At 52.0% G+C, this 23,452-nt stretch overlaps 2 protein-coding genes across 3 annotated transcripts; both read left to right on the plus strand.

Moving 5' to 3' along the window:
* The first annotated feature begins 7,335 nt into the window (after positions 1-7,335).
* On the plus strand, positions 7,336-16,053 carry LOC125616385 (neuronal acetylcholine receptor subunit alpha-2-like). Of its 2 annotated transcripts, none has more exons than XM_048801540.1 (3): positions 7,336-8,366; positions 14,193-14,403; positions 15,408-16,053. In XM_048801540.1, the coding sequence occupies exons 2-3, from the start codon at positions 14,331-14,333 to the stop codon at positions 15,770-15,772; spliced, it is 438 nt and encodes a 145-aa protein (XP_048657497.1). In that variant the 5' UTR covers positions 7,336-8,366; positions 14,193-14,330; the 3' UTR covers positions 15,773-16,053. The 2 variants fall into 2 exon arrangements, 1 of the variants encoding a protein (XP_048657497.1); XR_007347017.1 differs by having other exon boundaries at positions 7,340-8,366; positions 15,159-16,040.
* A 1,971-nt stretch (positions 16,054-18,024) lies between these two features.
* LOC107153901 (neuronal acetylcholine receptor subunit alpha-2) lies at positions 18,025-23,172 on the plus strand. The gene is made up of 3 exons (XM_015499455.2): positions 18,025-18,335; positions 20,670-21,690; positions 22,716-23,172. Exons 1-3 carry the CDS (start codon positions 18,301-18,303, stop codon positions 22,839-22,841), a joined length of 1,182 nt encoding a protein of 393 aa, XP_015354941.2. The 5' UTR covers positions 18,025-18,300; the 3' UTR covers positions 22,842-23,172.
* The last annotated feature ends 280 nt before the right edge of the window (positions 23,173-23,452 follow it).

The raw sequence follows: 23,452 nt of genomic DNA on the forward strand, positions 1-23,452 counted from the left end.
GGTCCCGCCTCTACCACACCCACACCACGCCCCTGGCCCCGCCCCCTGGTCCGGCCCCGCCCAGGTTGCTTCTGACTGGGACTCTGCTGAGGCTCCATTGCTTCCCAGCGCCTGACCCTTGACCCAAAATCCCGCCTCTGGAGATTCCGCCTAAATGCAAGCTCTCCTCCCCTCCCCTCCGCATGTTGACAGCGAACTTTCCAGACTTTTACCACTTTCAGGCAGTGCTAGGAGCAGACTCACCTGAGAAGGAGTTGGGGACATGGGGGGAGGGTACAGTCCCTTGGGGGAGATTGAAAGGGGTGTGTGTGTGTGTGTACACACATGTGTCCAAACACTTTCACATTCGATATTTGGATCCTGACTAGCATATCTAGTAAAGGTCTGACTTTTGCTGAAGTCTTTTCTAGATCTGGTAGGTATGCTTCCAGACACCCACTATCCTGACTACCGCTGGACGCAGGCTCTTCTCATGTGTTTCTAGAATAAAAGGTATTGCTCTAGTCATGTCAGCCAGGACTACTTCAGCTCCAGTCTCTTGAGGTATAGAAGACAGCAATTTGGTCTATTTTCCGTTTGCACATTCTGCTTGAAATAATCCTCCCTAAGAAATGGGCAAGCCAATTTCCACACTGTTGGCTCTTTTATGTTTCAAGAAACACTAAAACTTCATCGGTAGGGCGTCCACCCTTGTGTTGGGGTTGTTGGAGCTCTCCTGTGTAATGCAGCTCTGCAAATAAAAACGGGCTTGGTGTTCGCTCCTCACTTCCAGGGACTGAGGACACACACATGATAGAGACCTCACTTTCAAATGTGTCATCTGAATTAATCAAAGACACCTTCCACCATGTAGTCACAAGACTGTTGTGAGAGACTGTCAGAGGCCTTACTGAAATCAAGAGTTCTAAAGCAGCGTTGGGGTCTGGCAACCACCAATCAGATTAACAAGAGAAATGGGCTTACTTTGGGTTGGTTGGTACTTAGCTGTGTGAATGTTTCCTTCTCCTGCTTCATAACCTCTTCTAGAATCCTACCTGGGACAGTTATTGCGCTTTTCTGAGATTCACATCTAAGGGCAAAGTTATGAACAATGTCAATTATTGCAACAAGAACTGAAAAAAAGAGACTTTGATTTTGGATGTGGATGATGCTGAGTGATATGTTTCGGAGTACTATCAGTGGAGTTTGGGAGGTAAGAGGTGGATTAACCTGGGCTTAAAGTCTGAAAGAGAGGTAAAGAAGGGAATACAGTAACTTCTCTAGAAGTTGGTCATCTCAAAGGTCAATCTGAGTTTTCTAAAAAGAGAAAGCAAATTGCAGCCTGACCCATAGAGTATGCAACCTCTTAAATTCAAATCTCAAACTTAAGACTTTCCTCTGGGCTCCAGATTTGCACATCCAACTTCGTATTTAACACCTCCCGAATGTCTAATAGGCATCTGACTACAGCAGAACTCTTGATCCTTTCCCTCCTCCCTCACTTGCTCCTCCCAGGAGAGCTCACACCTTGCTAAGTGGCACCCTGCCGACTCAATTGCTCTGTGGGTGAAACTTGGAATTCTTCCTGACACCCTCCTCTGGCCTTGTGTTCTTTAATTCTTTTCCAGTGGGGCCAAGGTAGTAGCTTCTGGTTGGGAGGTGTTCTCTTAAAGGCCCAGCTTGGAGCTGACTTCTACATTTCTTTCAAAGACTTTGTGGGACTTTCTACCCTATTCAACTCTTTCTTTCTCTTTCTGTTTGGAATAGCTGCAGTGATTCCTGTTGCCTATATCTGAACTCTGAGTAGGTAAAGTATTATTTGTGAATATCTGAATTTGTCTGTAAAAGTGGCAAAGTGAAGATGAAAAACAAGTCTACAGAACTGGACTTCATAAATCCCCCTTTTGAGAAGAAAAAATAAGAAACTCTACTTTCAAAGGAGAATTGTCTTTGGTTGAGAGAAAGCTGTGGTGCTCTCACATGGACCTTTTGTTTATTCAGGAGCAGTTAACTAGCTGCTCTAGTCTGGTGCCTTGTGAGTTGCAGGAGTGAATGGCTTAGGCACAGATTAAAGGTCTCCTTGTGCTTCACTGTGCTCTGCCCTTTTGAGTTCTGCTGCCCAAGATTCTGGAGATAAGGGCTCACTCAGATGGGGTATGGGAGCTGGATATCTTTTTGAAATGCAAATCCTAACTATGATTTCTGGTAATCGAATTTTATGAAATGTGTTTTAGGTGACAGTATGAAATCATAAAACAGGGCTAGTTGTGAAAATCATAAATGACACCTGGTGTCAATCACTAAACTCTCCAAGAACTTATATGGAACTCAACATGTTTCCTTGAGCCCCTTAAGTTTTGTTGGGGATTTCCTTTGGTGGTTCAAACATTTCGAGTCTGCCTCAAGCACAGCATTTCCTGGGCTCCCCTGATGCTGGTCATGTGACATGGGCTCTGCCAGTTGGGTGTGCTGGCCTGAGATTTGGGCATGGGAAGGGGCAAGCAGAGGTGCAGCTGTGGGGCTGGAACTAGCACCTAGCTTTTCTAGGGAGGCTGAGATGGAGCTTCAGTCTGGTCCTGAGTGGACTCGGTATCCAGCAGGTGTCAGAGGGAAGGCTTTGTTAAAATGACACCATGGCATGCTCTGTTTTCATTGTGTCGTTCTTGGTTATAGAGTTTCCAAACCTGTGTTGCATCCCCCTAAGGTTCTGTGAGTTATTGGTGTCCTTAATAATCCCATCTGCTTATGTGACTGGAATAAAGTTCTGTGTTGTAAAAGCCCCATAAGACAGACCCACCCTAGATTCACACACGTGAATCTTGGAAGAAGAAAGAGCCCTCTGACATTAGAATTCAAAAATGTCATGTGCTTGTTTTTGCCTGCCTCAAATCTTGGCCCACAGCCTGTGAACTAGGTGCACCAAATCAGATGCACCAGCCCAGACTTGAAGAGTCTTAGACAGCAGGAGAAGAGTCTTGGACAGCAGTTTCAGGGACTGCAGCCACTGGCAGGCATGGCATAGCCCCTGGCCCTCAGCAGTCAGCTGCTGCAGGGTGTCCTCACAGGCTTGGTCCTGCATTATGATTTTGGTGGTGGCCTTACTTCTGCCTGTTTTTCAGATGTGGTTCTCCAGCCTTCCAGAAGCCCTTGCTGATAGCCTGTCATCAGCCAGAGTAGGCACGTATGGCTACTCACCAGATCCCAGAACATTTCTACTGTGCTTTCTGGAACCTTCTGGAACTCACCATGCCTTCTGGAACCTCAGGCTCGTCATCTTCACCTCAACCTCTTCTCTTCCTTTCTCATTCTCCCTGGCGTCTGGCCCTCCCAGGTGTCATCTCAGGGTTCTGCTGTTTTCTTCCCTCCTCCCCCTTACCACTGGACAGGGGCTGTGCAGATGGCCTTGTTGCTGCTCCCAGGCCCTCCCTGAAGACCCGCCACATCAGTGTTGTGGCACCGACTCTGCCACCCCCAGCCCACCAGTTCTGCTTCTCCTTCTCCAACGTGGCCTCTCTCCTAACCTCCCAGAAGACTAGGTTCCTTTCTGTCCTCAAATCTCCAGTACTCTCTCCCCCATCCTTACTCTGAGCCAGTGAGTGTTGCTTACTGTTTCATGGAGAAAACTGGAATGTTCTAGAAACTTCCACCAACACCCACCTACTTGCACCTTTGCCTATTTCCTTGTCAACTTTCCTCCTCCCACAATGACCAGCCACCTTTAAGAACTGCTCTTCTCTAAGGCTCTGTCTTCCACTGAGGCATGAGATTTGGTACTCTCATGGGCACGGAGGACAATTCCCCACCTCCCACCCCATCCAGTACCTCTGGTACAGGATCATTCTATTTGTAAACTGATAGTCCGCCAGATGGAGGCTGCAACTGCGCCCTCCCCATGTCTGTGCCAGAAATTGCAAGGAAACTCTGTCTCATTCTCCTGCAATGTCCCTCTGCTGCTCTCAACTAAGAAAGTTTAACATTTTGCACACTTTGGAGCAGAAATGCTTAAAGAAATAGATTGAAGTTGTATTCGGAGAAAAGGGGTAAAAAACTGATCACTGCCCAGGGCGCTAAAATCCATGCTCAAATTTTGGTCCTGTGATTTGCCCGATTATCACTTCAGTTTAACACTCAGCATTGTCTAGGGAGAAATGAGGCTGTAAGAACTGGCATTGTCTGTGATCAATGCCAGGAGCCTTCCTTGTCAATCAATGACAGTTGTTTCTTTCTCTGATTGATGAACTTCTTTTTGACTTCCTGAAAATCCTGTGACAACTTGCCAGAAAGATCTACTGTGACCAGGCAAGCCACATTTCTTCATGTCCCAACCCACTGGCCCTCCCTGTCCCTAGGCCTGAACTATAGCCAGATCCCCATAGGCCTCAGCAGGCAGTTACAGGGAAAAACCTGGCAGGAGATACAAAATGTGCTGTGGATCTGCAAGACTCTTCACCTAGTCCACAGCCTGGGGAGGGTATGTAGAAGTGGGTCCTTGAGGTTCCAAACCAAGGATAGGAAGTTGAAGTAGGGCTTGACTAATTGATGGGGGTATGTTTTCTAGTGATTTGGGGTTCGTCTACAACCTTGAACAGCTCACAGTTCACTCAATTCCAGAAATCAGTACAATGCAGTGGATTCTTGGGATGGTAACACTGGAATGGATTTTCTTCTGTATCACCTGCCTGCCTTCCTCCTAATATGAGAGGACTCATGAGACGCCTCCTTCCTGAGATGTGCCTTGGTGAAGGAAGGTCATCAGCTAGAAAGATAGGGGCAGAGGAGAAGTGACCTGGAACTTGGTTGGCAAGATTTCAGCTAAGGAAATGCTGTGGTTTGGATAAGTGTCCCCTAAACACCCAGGGGTAAGGCTCAGTCACCAGCCTGTGGTGCTTGGAGGTGGTGAAACCTCAGGAGGTGGATCCTCGTGGAAGGGAGCTAAGTCATCGAGGGTGTGCCATGGAAAGGGGTTTTGTGAGTCGGGCTCTCCGCTCTCTCTTTTCCCCAGGCTACCATGAGGTGAGCAGCTTCCTTTACCACAAGATTCCACCATGTTGGCTGCCGCCTCACCAAGGCCCCAGAGCAACTATGCCCACCGCCAACTGATGCAGACTGAAACCTCTGCAGTGTGAGGGGAAGTACACCTTTCCTCCTGTAAGCTGTTTTGTTAACAGTCTCAGAGAGCTGGCTCATCCAGGAAGCTTCTCATCGTCATCATCCGTGATGACACCAAACAGTGAATAAAATCACTCCCATGTTTTGGGGAAATCACAGGCAGAACCACCATCAAAGACTGCCACGGTGCAGGAGAGGTCATTTTGATTACCCCCAAACTCTACCCGAGAAGGACGGGTCGTGTGCAATGTCAGTGGGTCACTGAAAACTCACTAATTGACTCCAATTACAGATTCTATTCCTGATGTGGCCCCTACTGTGACTACTGTCTAACGTCCATCTTCTGGGCAGCAGTGACAAAGCCTGAGCTCAGATTTCCAGTTACTCACTGACTGGCAAGTTGATGATATTAATCCCTTGGATTTCATTACCCCTGCTATGATGCAATGGGTTGCAATTTGGCTTTTCTTGATTAGATGCTTGTTCTGGAGAATGGGTGGGAAGGAAAGCTCTAAATACTAGCTCTGACCTATTACTACATGTGGACTGTACCTCCCCATACTTTTTCCTTACTTGATCACTTTCTGCCTACTCCATTACTTTATCTGCAGCCTGTCTTTGATGAACTTTATAACTGACTTCATAGAAAACAAAATTTCAAGATGATGTTGTGCTGGGACTAGAGCAAGATTGGGCATCTCCAGAGAGTCTGGAAGAATTGGTGAAACCAGGGCTGCCTCCTGTTGGGGTTCGGACCAGCACTTATGTGTGAGGAATAGTTGCATGATGTTGGTATCCTGTGTTTTCTTAGATTCTGTCTTTAGGTGCTTGGCATCCGTTTCCCACGGGGCTAAACTAATGAACCAAGTCACATCTCCCCTGAGATCCCACTTTCAGGGGTTCAGCAGTCAAGGGTGCCAGTAGAGACCCTCAGCCATGCTTTTTCCTTTGTCCCTCCTGTCTCCTGGCTGACACTGGGGCTTACCTGTGTGATTCTGCTCAATGTGCTGTGCCTCCATTTCTAGGGACCTGTGAGTATCAACTCCTTCCTCCATGGCAATGATTTCCATGCCCGCATGTCTCACCATACTTGATTAAAACAAATTCTGGGTACAACTTTTACAACGATTGGGTGTATGCCTATTTTTTTCAAAGTATGGTTATGGAAGGCTGAGTGTGCGTTCATGTCAGTAGCCAAAGCACTAGATTTGAGGGCTTCCCAGCATGAATGCTTTTAAAAAACATTTTGGGACTGTCCACTCACCCCCCTGGGAGATGACAGGGCGTGCCTTCCACCTAGAAACCCCAGACCCCAGTTTCCTGCTTCCTCAGCCTCCCTTGTTCTTCTCCCTAGTTCTTCGTGGGCACGTGGTTAATCAGATGCGTCTGTCCTGACCTTTGCATAGGGAGCTAGTGACATGAGGGATCAGGAGCAGAGGATAATCAATTGTGGCAGCCACAGCAGGAATGGCGGGTCTCCAGGTTCAGCAGTGACGGCAGTACCAGGGCTGTTGTGCAATTCTGTGTGCAGCTCTGCAGCAGCGGGGTGGCCATCCTGGCCAGGGGCCGCCCTGGGCTGCGGTGGAGCTATGCTTCCCTTGTTCTCACCTGTTCTCCAGGCGGGTCCTCTAGCTTTCCAAGTGCCACTGTGAGCTACCACCGCCCTTTAAAAAAGTCATTTTCTGCTTAGCTTAATTAATAGGATTTTGTTGCTCGCAACCAAGAATCCTGATTGAGGCAATCTGTGACACTCTTCCCTACCGCTCTCCTTCCTTCCCTCCTTCCTTCAGTTTTCCTCTCTCCAAATGAAGAAGGTCCACATCTACTGAGTGTAAATATGGTGAAGTGGTAACGATTATTAATTATGGATAGTGAGACTATGAGTGTTTAATGGATATTTTGTATTTTATACCTTGTGATTTTCTCAAAGACGATACTAGCAGTCATACACAAAAGTAAACGACTGTGTGTTCATATGTGTGTACGTGCTGTGTACAGTTCCACTCTCGTAAGCACTTTGCAGGGTTTACGCTAACTCAGAACAAGCCTATGAGGTGGAAACCATTGTTCCCATCCTCCTTTAACCTAAGGAAACTGAGGCACAGAAAGTTGGACCTGCCCAAGATCCCACAGTTATTTAGGAGCAGAACCAGAAACCCAACCTCAGTAATCCCCATCCAGGGCCTCTGCTTTTAACGAAGTCAGGAACTGAGATAGCCAGGAGCATGGGGAGAAGAACACAGAGCTTTTAGGGCAGGGAATAAGCTTATTCAGGTTCCAAGAGGAGGGAATGGCCTGCCAGGAGGGACAGGCACAGTATGAGGATGCCTGGGGCTAGGGGTCAAGGTCACAGGCACCATATGATACTAGACAAAAAGAGACAGAGGTCAGTTTATGGATTTGGGAGACAATGACCTTGCTTCTCCAGACAACAGAAGGCAAGGTCACTTGTAGGGAGGCTGAGGTGGGGATAGGCAAGCAGCCAGGCCAGGCAGCAGCATGGCAAGAGAGCTGGTGGTCCCCAGGTGGCTGGTTGTGGGGGAGGGGCCATCCAGGACAGGAGGAAAGGGGAGACATGCAGACGGGGTGGCTCTGTGGCTCGGTCCTCCCTCCTATTTTACTGAAAACTCTATTGCTCTATGACAGACAGACCGGAAACCTGAGCAGGCTCACCTGGGGTGAGCTCAGGAAGCGCAGATGGTAGCTCTGGGGTGGAGGGTCCCTCAGCAGGGAGCGAGGCACCATAGACCCTGCAGAGCTGCTCTGTCCCCACTGGACACAGGCTGAACAGTCACAGGCTCCTCCCCCTCCCCTCCAGAGAGGGTGCGAGTGTGTGTGTGTGTGTGTGTGTGTGTGTGTGTGTGAGAGAGAGAGAGAGAGAGAGAGAGAGACTGCACAGGGAGGATTGCTACTCTGCCAGAGTCCAGTTTGAGTTGTCACCTGCTGTGCCCTGGGGCTGGCTCTCCAGGATGCCCTCTGCAGTAGCACCTGCATGAAGCTCTGTGGCTCCCAGAGCTGGCAGCCCAGGAAGACTGGCCACTCTGCAGAAGTTTCCAGCCATCCCTGGGAAGCCACGCCGACCCTCCAGCAAGTCTCCCCAGTTCAACAAGGTGTCTCCTAACCCCCAAGCTTCCACATCTGACCATGAAATGAAGTGACCGGACTCCACTCTGCCCCTGCCGCTCTGCTTCTGGGGGACTTTGTCAGCTACTCTGAATCTCCAGGCTAGACGGGTTCTCTGCATCCCTCGAACGGCCTGACTTCCTCTGTGACCACAGGTAAGCAAAGGGTGTTGTGCAGAGGGGGAGACTGGGCTGTGGGTTCACAGGAATACTAGCAGCTCCTAGATGTTTATGAGGGGGTCATGTCCGAGTGGCAGAAATTGCCTGCTCCTGGGAAAATTTTTAGCCTCCTGGTTGTCCTGTTGGGGCTGTTCAAAGCCCTGTGTGAGCAATAATGCCTCTGAGCTGCTGCGGATATTTGAGTTCCATGAGCACCAGCTTTAAGGTATCTGCTTCTGTGTCTTTATTTCTACCATTCACTCTTTTGCTCATGTATTTATTCATGCAGTAAATATTCTATAAATCTTGCATGAAGCTTAATAGCCACCAGTGGTATTTACTGAGTTGGGAGGTAGCAACTCCTTCACGCTGGGACTTCTGGAGGCTGGAGGTGGGGAGGATTCCCGCATGGGAGGCTGGAAGTGCAGATGACCTTTAAGAGTGTACCTGACCTTGAGAGGTTAAACCTCTGTGATGCAGAGCAGATATCAAAGCTGGAGGTATGCTATCCCTGAAGCGCTCTGTTTGGAAGGAGAAACAGTGTCATTTCTTCCAGTCAAGGAGTTTCCTCTGGGGTATGGTATTGCCAGTTAGGGAAGAGCTGGGACTCCCTTGCTTGGGGTGAGGTGTGGGGCTTCTGGATGTCAGAGAGAGGCTGGGGGGACCCAAGCGGACTTTTGGGAGGAAGGGGTGCTTGTGAAAAGTGCAGAACATGGCTCAGTGGGTGAGCAGTTGAAAACCAGGTGTAGGATGAAGATGGACGGGGAATAGGATTCAAGTTACGCTGACTTAATGGAACCAGGATCCAGGGAGTGAGAGAGGCTGCATGGAGTGTGGGGGTGTGAGGGAGAAACAGGGACACCATGAACATCAGCTGGATGGGGACGTTGGTGTCTGAGCACTTGGCCCACACCATCTTTTATGCAAAGGCTTCTCTGTGCATCCCATTTACCCAGACCTTACAGATAGGAATGTAACCCCCACTGTGATTCCCCCCCCCCACAAAAAAACTGCCATTCCAGCCATGGAGGGGGTCAGAGTCCAGAGCTCTTTCTCTTTAAATACCTTTGTGGAAATTGACTCTAATTACTGCCAATTACCTGGAACAATTTCCACTTTGGTTTCTGGTGACAAATTAATGAAATTATCATTGTGGGCTAATTATAAAGGATGCATATCTGAGGCATGTTGCAGGAATATATCCTCTAGAGTCAGTGGTATCTCATTTGCACATTCTTGCAGAGAGTCGAGTATCTCTCCTCGCATCTCTAAAAGATGCAATTTCAGTATGCCTGGATTCCTAGTCTCATTAATAAGAGAAAAAAAATCTTTCTTTTATTTAATGCATTTAGTTAAAAGGTGAAACAGATTATAACCGAGGAATTTTCAGCCATGATATTGGTTGGAAGGAGTTAGTAATCTGCACATGGAGCACCCTGGATCCAGGCGAGCCCAGCTTCGGGATGGGCACCTGTCCTTTCTCACCCTCTCCAACGGACCTCAGTTTTGATAGTGGCTTAGCAATAGCAGTCACGGTGCCAGGAGTTAGAGAAAACAGGCAAGTTCTGGCTGAGATGCTCACACAATTGCCCTTCTTGGGGAGCGTTTCACCACATTATAATTCGGAAGCTAAAGACCTGAGTTTGAATCCCAGCTTTATCACTTTTAAACTATGTGGACTTGGACAAATCAGCCAACTTCTCTGAGTGTGGCTTTTTATTTTACTTGTAAGAGGTAGTAATGTCTCTTCTCCACACACCCCTGGGGGGTGGGGGTGAGCCCAAAGCTGCAGAAATGCCTTGTGAACCTGCCAATGGCATAAACAAGCTGTTCTCAGGAAACCCTTCAGGGGTCAGCACCAAAGGGACCCTGGCCTCCTCTTTCTCTGCACTTACCTAGCCCTGTTCTAACTTCAAAAGGAAAGAAAGAAGTGAGTCTTCATGCCTGGGCGATGATAGTTGCAAGCAATTGCATTTTATAATTCCTCTTTGTTTTAACCAGTAAAATGAAAAACAAAACAAAAAACCAAACTTCCAGTGGGTGGTGAGAGTGGGGGTGAGGTGATATGTAAGCCACTGACATCCCCAGGTGAATTTGGAGGACGTGGGACACTTGAGGTCCTCCAAGGTAGAGAGGATGAAAGAGGAGAAAGGAAGAGAAAGATTGGTCTGTGTTGTCAGGTGTTCTGAAGAGAACAGAGGGGATGTGCCACCTGCTTCCCCAGGGTGGTAAAGAAGGTAAGCCGCTGGTGGCTCAGCTCAGCTCTACTCAAGCTTCTCAGGCGCTTACCCAGAATCAGACTCAGGGAGGGACTTCCCAACATGAGGAATTGTTTAAAGCCTGGAAGGGAAGCCTGGGGGCACCTGGGGCCTCCCTGGATGCCTCTGAAACCACTGGGGTTAAATGAACATGATCAAGCTCGGCAGCAGGTGGGGATGAATAGATGAGACCCCAGAGTCGTCTTCTTCCTGTTCTTCTCCACTGTGTCCCTCTGGGGTCAAGTAGCTCAGTTCTCTCTCCTGTTACCCAGCACATGCTTGGTCCTGGTAAGGGATGAAGGTCACGGAGAGATAAATCAATAAAAAGCAAACAATCGGATTATGAGAGTAAATGTCTTCTGTAGTCTTGTCCTAAACTCCCTGGCCAGCCTTGGCTTCCCCCATCCACTCTCCCGGGGCCTCTTCCTCCCTGGTACTTTCCCAGGAGGCTCTGCGTACCTAGAACTCGCAGAGCAAAAGGTGTCCTGGGAGCCAGGGCTGGGCTGGAGGCTTGGGGAGAGACCCAGCCTTCACCCTGAAGGAGCCAGCTCACAGCAGGGATTTCCGCTCTTCTCCAGAAGCCTCCGCAGGCAGGCAGACCTTTGCCCCAGTTGTCGGGCCATAGGCCTCGAAGCCTCAGCTGAGGCAATCCCAGGTGAACACAGCCGACTTTGATTTTTATTTACCACTTTAACCGCTGGGTGGTTCAGTGGCCGTGAGTCCATCCAGGCTGCTCCGCCACCATTGCCGCCATCCATCTCCAGAACCCCGTCATCTTTCCACACTGCAGCTCCTAATCTCCCCTCTGCCCAGCCCCAGGCGACCCCCATTCTACCTCCTGTTTCAGTGCATCTGATGACTCCAGGTGCCTCGTGTAAGTGGGATTGTACAGTATCTGACCTTTTGCGTCTGGCTTATTTGATCCGTGTTGTAGCAGGTACCAGAATTTTCCTTCCTGAAAGGCTGAGTAGTATTCCACGGTGTGCACAGTCCACGTTTTGGGTATCTATTCATCTGAGCTTGGGTGGCTTCCCTTGCCCCACACTTGACCTGGGTTATTGCACTCTGTTTGGATGGAGTTTACGTGATTTTTTGTGAGCCCCCTTTCCCCATGAGATTGGGGGAGAACATATCCAAACATCGCAGGCATCGCTGCCTATAAAAACAAACGGGCTATTATATGAAGTAACTGATGCATCTTATGGTTGGAAATTTGGGAAGTGGGGAAAAGGGTCAAAGACAAGTAAAATGGCTTCTAATCCCTGAGATAGCAGGTGATCTATACGTACCTGGAGGAAACGGTTACAAGAGGAAAGGGCAGTACAGCAACGAGAGCTTTCCCTAGAAAGAGCCCGGCTACTCTGCTTTCTTTGCAGAGGGTCTTCTTGGAGGAAGGGGGACAGTCCCCTGTGAGGGCTAGAGACCTGGGACCAAGCGGCTCTGCTCACCAGGGTCAGGTGGGTGGGTGCTGCACAAACCTTATGTGGCACTCAGGGGACCATTAGTTGGTGTGTACATGAAGCTGCGCCTCCGTGGGAGCCACTGCACCTGGTGTGTGGACAGAGCAGCTCCTGAGGGGTCTGAGCCTGGGGCTGTTGTGGGAGGCAGCTTCCCAGAACCCCTGTCCCTCCCACGTGGGGACCCCTCTGGGAGAGCTCTCCTGAGCAGCCACCTCTGGGAACCGTTTGGGGGACAGGCAGGAACCAGTCACCTCTAAGAGAGGTAGAATGAAGCAGGAAACCCCAGGGCAGCAGTGGGGTAGTGTGGCACCAGGTGAGTAAGGGTGGCTGGTGGTAAGGGGACAGGGGACAAACGTGAATCTCATTTTCCAGTGAGTCTCTGGGTTGAAACCTCCTGGGGAGAATGACGTGGGGAGGCCTTTTGCCCCAAAACACACCCTGGAAGAGCCTGTTGCAATAAATAAGTCTCAGAAATTGCAGGACACTGACACTCTCCTCAAACCCTTCCCACGCCCTCTCTTCCCCGGTTGGCACGAACTGTCTCTGTGTGATGCCCCTGGGCCCTGGTGCTCTGACAAGCCCAGTAGCAGCGTGCCCAGCCCAGCCACCGCAGGGCTGGGAGCTTCCAGGAGCACAGCCATCCTACTTGTTCCCTGCCCCTGTCCTGAAGGTAGGCAGGGCAGGAGAAGGATAAGCCAAAAGCCCAGCAGAGCCTAGCGACTTGGCCAGGACCCAGAGCCACATTTGCAAGCTCCAGGCCAGTTCTCCTTTCCTGCCAAGAGGGCAGAAGGGAGCAGTGTGACAGGCTTGGGAGAAGCAGGAGATCATGGGTGATGTCTGGACTCGCTGCTGAGATGTTGGGACAAGGAGGGCTGAGAAGGAGAGTGTGGCTTCGTGCCTCCAGTAACGGTTATTCTAATTCCCTCATGCGCGAGGTGGCTTACATTTTTAAAGCGCTCTCTTATCCTTGTTCTTTAAAATACAGTTAACATAAAACTTACCATTACACCCATCACCACTATCTAGTTCTAGAACATTCTCACCATCCCCAAAGGAGCCCTGCTCCCACAGCTTGTGTTGAAAGCCAGTGCTATGTCTGCACCGTGTATGCAGAGTGTACCCAAGCAGAGGGCATCTTCTCTCCCAATAAAAACAGCTCTTTAAAAAAAAAATAGTAATTTGGATGGGTCAACTTTTAAAGGTAATATTTAACATGTTACCTTAGTGACACGTTTTAAACCACATAGGACATAAAATAATATATAGACTTAAAATACTGCATTCCCCAACTCTCGCTGCCACGACAAGTCGAGCAGTTCACCCATTCTTGATGCTGCCTCCATCTCATTGCTGTGTTCTGCACACACCACCGTCCTCACGGCCCGAGAGTGGCTGCCTCTTATTAATCCAGAAGGTGGATTAATCTTTTTAATCCAACGTTTTCAAGGTATACTTCACATAGCATAGAAGTCCCCCTTTAGAAATGCTCCCAGAATTGTGCAGCCATCACCACCGTGTATTTCCAGAACTTTTTGGTTACCCCAAAAGGAACCCCCCAGTGGTGTTTAAGCAATCCCTCGCCACCTCCCTCCCCAGATCCACTTCCTGGTTGTCCTTCTGTCACTGTGGAGTTTCCTGTCCTCATCCTACAGGGGCTTCTGTGACTGGCCTCTTGGGGTCTGGGCTGTTTCCCAGCTTCCTCCGCGTGGTGGCCTGTGTCAGCACCTCATTCCTTGTTGTGGCTGAATCACATTCCATCGCGTCCATCCAACGGCTTTTTTCATCTGTTTATAAGCTGGTGGACGTTGGGCCATTTCCACCTTTAGGCTACTGTGACTGGTGCCTGCGTCCTTCTGCTGACCAGCTTGTGCGATTCTCCCCATTTTACAGACGAGGTGCTGAAGCAGAGTGGTGGGAACGTCGGTGCCCCCTGGTAGGTCAGCCTTGTCTAGGGAGAGCAGCCGGCTGACTCTGGAAAGAGGGAGACGGGGATTCCTCAGTCAAGCTGGGGGGAGTGCAGGAGCCCCCTGCTCCTGGCAGGCCTTGCACCCCTCCGTGGAGTGTCGAGAGGCACGACTCAGGAGTCCTTCTCTGGCTTTGGTCAGGTTCAGCAGAAGGAGCCTTGCAGAATCCAGTGGCCCCCTGCCATGCCAGCTCGGTGATACCCTGCCAGGTTAGACCACAGCAAGCTGGACGGGCCCTCTTTTGGATGTGCAGGGGAAGCCAGACCCTCCTCTGAGACCATGGGCCCCTCCTATTCTGCACTGCCGCCCTGGATGAAGTTTGGCCTGTGGTGGCCCCTTCTGCTCCCAGCAGGTGAGCGGCTGCCTTATCTCTGGGACTTCACTGCTGTGTGCTCACGTGCCAGGTGGGGGGATCTCCTGCAGGTGGGCTCATTGCAGTCCTCAAGGCCGCAAGGATGTTAGAGGTCATAGGCTGGTGCCTGGTTCCACAGGGGGAAGGTGGAGGGGCTGTCACAGCGCTGATATTAGCAGCTGTGTCACCTTGAATGTCCCCAGCTACAGTGTTGCTCATCTGCAAAACACAAATAGTGCTGTGGACCTCCCGGAGCTATTGTGGGGACAGAAGGAAAGCCTGCGCCTAGCACCTGGGTCACAGCAGGCACCCAGGACACACACGTGGTGGCTATTGTCCTTGCCGGGCTTTCGGCCCCAGCTGGAGCTGCAGCGGTTCTGGGTTTGGAGCAGTAGCTGTCCACTCGCTCAGTGGCAGGGCCTTGGTGTGCCGAAGCCGTTGGCAGAGTACTGAAAATCCCCCGAGAGACCCATCGACAGTGGTTGGCCTTGTAGACGAGAAGTGGCAAGTGCCAGAGGTTTAGGAGCAACTCAGGGAGGTGCCCTCAGTGGCGAGGGCTACAGCCGGCACTACGTCCCACCCTCTGACGACTGGGTGGGAAGGAACGCTGCTCACCACCAGGCTTGCTGTCATGGGGGGAGTCCCTTCCCTGCAGCTCGTTCCTCTGGGACCAGGTGTCTGGGCTCCTGGGACCTGGGCTGGATGTCCCCCCTCCCTGCCGCAGCACCCTGGCTTTGTTGTCTCATATCACACAGGTACTGACGTCCATTGCTGACCACCAGCACGAGCGAGTGCACCGTGGCCTGGGGGCTGTGCACAGCTCTGATGGACATTATCATAGCGAGTCCTCCACAGGGTTTGAGGTGGGATCTGGGTTCACACCCCACCTGACAGCTGAGCAAGCTGACGCTCACACAGATGGCGGCCTCTGCTTTGATGGGAAGCCGCGTGCCCGCTGCCTCCTTGGCTTCTGGAGACCCCTCCTCTTCTCTCCCATCCCACAGCGTTGGCGCAGCGAGGCCCCCACACCCAGGCCGAGGACCGCCTCTTCAAACACCTCTTCAGGGGCTATAACCGCTGGGCACGGCCGGTGCCCAACACCTCAGACGTGGTGATCGTGCGCTTTGGACTGTCCATTGCCCAGCTCATTGATGTGGTGGGCCTGTCTCCCCAATCCAGGCCCCTCAGAACCCGCCTCCAGACCCCAGGCTCTTCCCCAGGGTCCCCCCTGCAGCCCCCATCCCCCTGCCCTCCTCCATTACAGCGGGGACCTCAGCCTGTTCCTCCTGGGCTGCCCCAGCCCCTTCCCCTCTCTCACCCAGATCCCCTTCTGGGGCAGCAGGGGGCAGCAGTGGGGTTTCTTGTGTAACCCTGAAGAATCTGAGTCCAGGGGAGTGTTGGGAGGGACGCTGGGCTTGGGTGCCGCACAGAGGCTCTTCCTGTGGGTGGGGGTCCCGGCAGCCCCTCTCGCTCACCCTGTGCTCTGGATTCTGTTGCCCTCTCTCTCTTACCGGCCAGGACGAGAAGAACCAAATGATGACCACCAACGTCTGGCTGAGGCAGGTGAGGATTCTCCCCGCAGGGAGGGGACAGTCATCGCCGGGCCCCGCCTCCCTGCACCTTTCCCTGACAGGGGCAAGCTGCTGCATTCACGGTGGGTGACACCTGCCACTTGGGTCATCTGGTTGCAGGTGGCCTCTCCAGAGGACTGTGCTTGTGTGGTCAGACTCTGAGTCCACTCCCTGGACATGTCACCAGAGAGCCAGAGATGCCTTTCTTAGAAATGGACATTTCATAGTCCTTGCTGCTTGGGGACAGGCTGCATTGTCACCAAAACCCCACGGAGGTCTCATTCTGCCCATTTTACAGCTGAGGAAAATGAGAAGCAGGGTGCGGCTGGGCCAGTAAAGGGGGCACCCAAGTGCCTGGCTCTGCTCCTTCTACCAAAGAACGCCGAGTGTCCCTGTTTGTGTTGCCTGACAAACCCGAAGCTCGCCATCTAGAGCCACTTGGGTGCTTCCTATCTCAGTTTCATGGTCAGGAGTTTGAGTGGTTTCCTCTGCTTTGCATGGTGACTGCTTGGGAGCATCTGGCTGCTGGCTGTCCTGTTCTGAAGGGTTAAGGACAACTTTACTCACAGCAGGGGTGTTTGGAAAGTTCTGAAAGGGTGGGCCTGGCTGGCCTCCTGGCCCTGCCCAGGACATCTCGGGGTCTTTCCCTGCGGTGTCTCCAGGAGGGAAGTCAGATTCCCACCTGTGGCTCAGGGCTCCCAGAAGGAGGGTCCCCAGACAGAAGTGGAACCTGCTGGTCTCGGGTGGCCTGAACGGGCCCAGCATCCATCTTGCCATATTCTGTAGGTCAGGGCAGTACAGGAGTCCAGCTGGATTCAGGGAGGGGCCATAGACCCCACCTCTTAGTGGAAGGACAGCCAAAGAGTAGGTGGCCCTCCTGGATGGGCCACTCCTAGGGCAGACTCATTAGAGCACAGGTCTCATGAGAACCCCAGTGCGTTCCCTCCCTTCTTACTCCTCCTACTCTGTTCTGCTGCTCTGAAGGCCTCTGACATGGAGGTGGCAATAGAATGTGAGAAAGAGGAGCTGGTGCCCTGCCCCGCCAGCACCGACTGTCCCTGGGCAGAGGTAAACATGCAGAGCCATACCCACCAGAATGTTGATTGGCATCTCTGTTTGAGTCCTTTGAATGGGTGCCTGGCCCTCCAGTGCCCTTTCTGTAATTCCTGTCCACCAGGGGGTCCCCGGATGTTGTTGGGGTGTGGTGCTTCAGCTACTCAGTTTAAATTAGATCTTGGTCCAGAGGCTCTGAGTGGATACTGCTCATCCCAGAGCTGCTGGAGTGTCAGGAGGCTCATCTTTACAGATGTGCCAACTGGGGACCAGAGCAGGGAAGGTACTGTGTGTGGTGGGGGCAGGCCTAGAACCTAGGTCACCGCAGCTGTCCCCACGGTCTGGTCACCTGAGCCAGGGGCTGGGCGGGAGGTGAGGACATACACTGCCGCGGGACCTGGGCCATCAATCCGTCACCACCTCTGACCAGCCTGAGATGCTGAGCATGTTATTCTCTGAGCCTCATTTTCCTCATCTGTAAAATGAACGTGATTCAACCTACTACCACATGCCTGGGGACAGTAATATGCCCCAACTTGACGTGGGTTCCCCAAAATTTTGGTTAGAACTAAAAACATGACGAATGGAATGGAGAGAGAATTAGACCTGATCCAGGGAGAGAAACACAAGTTCGCTTGGACGTGATTCGGGGGGAGCAGGAGTGAAGTCCAGAGATCTCTTGCTCCCTCCTGGGCCTGCGCCTGGGTAGGGAGGTCTCTGGAACATAGTCTGGAGGTCACAAACAGCTCCGAGCCTCAGCCGCATGCCTCTGGCAGGTGGCTTTTCCCCTCTGTGGTCCTCACTTCCACCTGCTCGGCATGCCCTGGCCAGCTGTCTCTGCAGCCTCTTCCTGGATGGAGAATCTAACCACCTCTGAAACTGTGATGTGCTGAAACGCGACGTCAGCTCAGATCCTGCAGTGCCTCACTGGAGTCAGCCAGGGAGGCAAGAGAGGACCAGGGCATGGCTGGGGACACCGCCTGCCTGCGAGTTAGCTACTGAAGTGGGGGCAAAGCGAGGAAGGTGTTTATCTGGGAGGGTGTGCCTGGTTCCTCTGTCAGAGCCCTTTCCTGGCATCACAGCCTCTCTGTTCTGTGGGGCTGGGCGGGGCTCTGGGGGCTCCTGAATCCCTGGCTCAGCCTAGGTTGACAGAGGCCTCTCCCTGGCATGGCAGTGATGGGACCCCTCCCCTGCACAGGAGTGGAGCGACTACAAGCTGCGCTGGAACCCAGCTGATTTTGGCAACATCACCTCCCTCCGGGTCCCTTCAGAGATGATCTGGATCCCTGACATTGTCCTTTACAACAAGTAGGAAGACATGGAGCCCTGGGCAGACCCTTAGGAGGGGCGGTAAAGGGGACTTGGAGGGCTTCGTCGTTTCCGTCTCAGTGCTTAGCAGAGAACCCCCTCCTCTGTATTCTTTTATTCCTTTCATCCTGTTCTCTCCCTCCTACACACCAACGTTTACTGGGCACTGAAGATGTATTCATTTGTAGCACGGTGACAGTGGGACAGATTTGCCAACTCTGAGTATCCTTTGGAAAATGTGGTTCAGGCTCTCTAAAAATGCCTAGGAGTTGAAATTTTAAAGGATGGCAATACTGTCTGACCAGGTAAGTTGGCATCCTGTAGTAGCACCTTTGAAGAACAAACTCACTTGGGTATGTTTTTTCTTTAATCATGTTATCTTATACTTGCCTTGGATTCAAGACCCAAAGGATCAATCTCACCCTAACAACTAGAAGCTAACAGAAGTGGAGGGCGGGGGGGGGGGGAGTCCACAGAGAATCCCAGTGGGCAAAAATCAACGAATTAATATACGTTTTCATAGGAGAAATAGAAATCTATATTTTTATTAGTATGTTTGGTATCAGGCAATTCTTCTTTGAGAAGTTAAAAAGTTCACATTTAAAAGAAGGTGTTATGATTGTCTAAAACCATTTTCTAAAACAGGTTGCTGCTTCCTTGAGATATGAATAGCAATGACAAGGTTCTGTGGTCACGGTTTTGGATCACACTGTATGTCTGTCACCCCCTGCCAAGGGCTTTGGAAGCCAGCAGAGCACAATAGCGTTTTAAATGCTGTTTTAAGTCCTGCAGCAAAGAAACCAGCTTACCCAGCACTTCCCAATCCCTCGGACCCTACCTTGGAAATGATATTTTTAAACAATAAAACATAGAGAGAGGGTCCATTTCTGGTCCTCCAGAGAGGTCAGTGGTTCCTTATACCAGTTCCTTACACTGTCTCGTTCTGGGCAGGCCCAGCGCCCTCTCACCTAAACACACACATGCCACTGGGTGACCTGGCAGGTCTGACACCCAGGTACCTGTGTTTGCTGACTCACACCCCCACCCCCTTGCTCTGTACCCAGGAGCTGGCACCCAGGAGCATTCTAATTTCTGCTTCCTGTGCATTTGGCAGAGATATGAGCAAAGTCCTAGGGTCAGATACAACTTCACATTGCAGGATCGTCAATAAAGCCGTGACCACTAAGACTCGATTTTCACAAGGAAAGTCCAGTCAAACTTCCGTAGACACATAAAGAAACATCTGCTCCACCCAGGCACTGCACTCTGGCCAATCAACAGAACTGTTCCTTCCCCCAAATGGGTGCACGTTGCCATCTAGCGGCAACTATGTGAAATGACCAAAATGCCTTTAATTTCTTTTTCTTTCTTTTTCTTTTTGACTTTTTGCCTGATGTATTTATTACTCTCTTTCAAAGTTCCTGTTTCCAGCCAGTCTGTCTCTCTACCCTGGAACTACTCCATGGGAAACTCCCTTGTATTCTGATTCCCTGGACTTTAGGACAGACGGTAGGAAGCGAAGGGGGAGTTGAAGAAGTCCCATCTGACTGGTCACCATTGTACCAGTGTCCCCATAGTCCTTGTGGGTCTTTGGATACTCATTCCCACAAAGTCCCCCAACCTCATCGACCACAGTCCCCATGATGCCCACCTGGTGGCCCCAGTGAGCACTGTTAAGATTTTCCTTGGCCCCACTCTTAAGATTTTTCTTGTTCCTGCAGGGCCCTCTGCTGTGGTGCTCCCTCCCCTCCCTTGGCCGAGTACTCCCTGAGCACTCCAGCCAGCCTCCTGTTGGTGCCAAGCTGCCTCCTAGGGGGCCCTAGTGGTTGAGGTTAGATGCATGGACTCCAGGAAGTTTCCTCACTAGCCAAAATCTTAGGTCTCTTGAGCAAAGAACAAAAGATCCAGGTGGAAAAGTCATGATCTTCTACCTAAGAGGCTACTTGCTCACTATGTGCTAGGAAAGTACAGTTCAAGATCATCACTCTAAAATATTAAAGGAATAAAAACAGGCAAGGGAACTGCATATACCCCGTGACCTCAAATATGCAAAACCATCAGAATCATTGTCCGTGTGACAGTAGAATAGACATGATATGTATAATATCACAATGTTAATAGTGGGTATTTTAAAAATTCTTGGTACTTTTGCAATTAAAACAATGTTATATGAAAAGAAAACTCAGCTATGTCCATCTTCTGGGGAAGTTTTATACCCTTGCAAAAGACGGGACACTTGGCCAGCTGAGAACTGCCTTGTTCGGGTTGCTCTCTGCAGCAGTCTGGGTGGGTCAGGTGGGTGTGCAGAGCCCCCAGCTGGTCTTCTCTCTGCAGTGCAGACGGAGAGTTTGCAGTGACCCACATGACCAAAGCGCACCTCTTCTCCACGGGCACTGTGCACTGGGTGCCCCCAGCCATTTACAAGAGCTCCTGCAGCATCGACGTCACCTTCTTCCCCTTCGATCAGCAGAATTGCAAGATGAAGTTTGGCTCCTGGACCTATGACAAGGCCAAGATCGACCTGGAGCCGATGGAGCAGACGGTGGACCTGAAGGACTACTGGGAGAGTGGTGAGTGGGCCATCATCAACGCCACAGGCACCTACAACAGCAAAAAGTATGACTGCTGCGCCGAGATCTACCCTGACGTCACCTATGCCTTCGTCATCCGCCGGCTGCCACTCTTCTACACCATCAACCTCATCATCCCCTGCCTGCTCATCTCCTGCCTCACCGTGCTGGTCTTCTACCTGCCCTCCGACTGCGGCGAGAAGATCACGCTGTGCATCTCCGTGCTGCTCTCGCTGACCGTCTTCCTGCTGCTCATCACCGAGATCATCCCGTCCACCTCGCTGGTCATCCCGCTCATCGGAGAGTACCTGCTCTTCACCATGATCTTCGTCACCCTCTCCATCGTCATCACCGTCTTCGTGCTCAACGTGCACCATCGCTCCCCCAGCACCCACAGCATGCCCCGCTGGGTGCGGGTGGCCCTGCTGGGACGTGTGTCCCGGTGGCTGCTGATGAACCGGCCTCTGCCACCCTTGGAGCCACACGACTCCCCAGTCCTGAAACTCAGCCCGTCTTGTTACTGGTTGGAGACCAACATGGACGCAGAGGAGAGAGAGGAGGCAGAGGAGGAGGAAGAGAAAGGCAGATGGGTGTGTGCGGGCCACCCAGCCCCCTCCATGGGTATCATCTGTGGCCGGGGACGCCTGCACCCACAGGCCTCAGGGCCCAGGGCCGAGGCTCCCTCTGGGGAGCATGAGATCTTGCTGTCGCCTCGCATACAGAAAGCCCTGGAAGGTGTGCACTATATTGCTGACCACCTGCGGTCAGAGGATGCCGACTCTTCGGTGGGTGAGGTCTGGGTGAGGGCCTCCCCTGGGTGACCTTACCAGCTTAGCAGGGAACCCTCCCACCTCAAGGTGGTAGCTAGACCAACCTGGTCCCCTCCCTGAGGGCTGGCCTCCCTCATTCATGGCTCCAAAGAGTCTGGAATCAATTGTGAGAGAACATTTAGCTGGTGGCTCTTAGGACATTTGTTGGCAGTAGGTCAAGAATGTCCCTGCTCAGCCTCACTGGGAGACAGCGGGCAGAGAGGGCATGCTCAGATGTGGACTCTGCCATGCCACGCTTATGCCACTACCTGCAGGAGTTGGCAGGGATGCGGAGGTGGAGGGGGCATTAGGAGAGCCTGGTGGGCTAGCCCCTGTGGCAGTGGCCTTCCTCTTTTGTGCTAGATGGTCCCCTCTCCTCCTTTCTCATCAGGCCCTTTATGAAGCTCATGAGTCAACCACAAACTCTGCAGATTCTTGGTTGTACCAGGCTGGGCCTCTCTGCAGCCCCTGCCTTATCTAGCGCTCAGCATCAGAATTATCTTATCAACTTAGGGAAGGGTGAAAGGCTGGAGAGGATCACAGGGTAGCCTTGTTGAGTGAATGAGAAAATTAATCATTAATTTGGGAGCAGCTAGGCATCCATCCCTGGCCTGGGCTGGGAGTCCAAGCTGCACAAAGCCCATCCACCCCCTAACCTGCCCCGAGTCACACCTACCCCACCCTCTCTGCACTGAAATCGCTGCAGCCACTGGGAGTCCATCTCCTTAGATGGTTCCAAGCACCTGTCTGTGTCCCTCTAATCCCTTTGCCCAGAACCTGTGAGCCCCGGCAGTGTGGAGGGTGAGACGGGTGGGACACAGGAGAGGATGGTATGGGGCTTGGGCCAGCTCTGTTTCTCCCTCCACCCCATCTCTGCACCTGTGCCAGTCTTCGCTTCCCCTCAGGTCTCAGGGGGCAGCTGCTGCTGCCCTGTGGTTGTCCCTACAGGGGTTGAGCATGGGAGGACTGCCTCTGTCACTGTGAGCCCATTTCTCCCGCAGGTGAGAGAAGACTGGAAGTGTGTTGCCCTGGTCATCGACAGGATCTTCCTCTGGCTCTTCATCATCGTCTGCTTCCTGGGAACCCTGGGGCTCTTTCTGCCTCCATTCCTGGCTGGAATGATCTGATGTCATGTCCCTTGTGTCAGCTCCAAGGCCGTCCTGCCAGCCAGCAACGACCACCTTTAACTGCAGCTGCCTCCAGAGTGCCCTCGGGGGCCAGCGCCATCTGCCTGCGGTGCTTCTGGGGAGAGAGCACCAGCCCTGAAAGTCTTCCTGGAGCACTCACTGTGACGCTGTGAACCTAGTACTGGGAATCTGCTGGACAGAAAGCCCGGTTTAGGAAGCAGAGGAGCTAGGAAAGAAGGAGGACTCTGCCCTGCAGAGGGGTGGGACTAGCACAAGGAGAAACAATATGGCCTTGAGGGAGGGGCACATGAGGGAAGGGGAGGCTGCCTCAGGGGTGGAGGGGCTATGAGCAATGGTCTAGATTTAGGAATGAGCCCGAAGTAACCAGGGGAACCCCCAGGCCAGGGTCGGGGAGGCTGGAAGCGCAGGTTGGGCTCTTTAAACCAGGCTGAGGAAGTGTTCAGTGTGAGTTTGCAGGGCTTGGAGGTCTGTGGTGTAGCAAGGGACTTTACAGAAGGAGCGGGGAGCAGGTGTGTGGGGGGGGCAGTGGAGCAGGGCCTTCCCATCCACCCAAAGCACCTTCAGCACCCCCTGGGGCATCGTGCCTCCCT

This window comes from Marmota marmota, unplaced genomic scaffold, assembly GCF_001458135.2.
Source record: "Marmota marmota marmota unplaced genomic scaffold, marMar, whole genome shotgun sequence".
NCBI classification, from domain to species: Eukaryota; Metazoa; Chordata; class Mammalia; order Rodentia; family Sciuridae; genus Marmota; species Marmota marmota.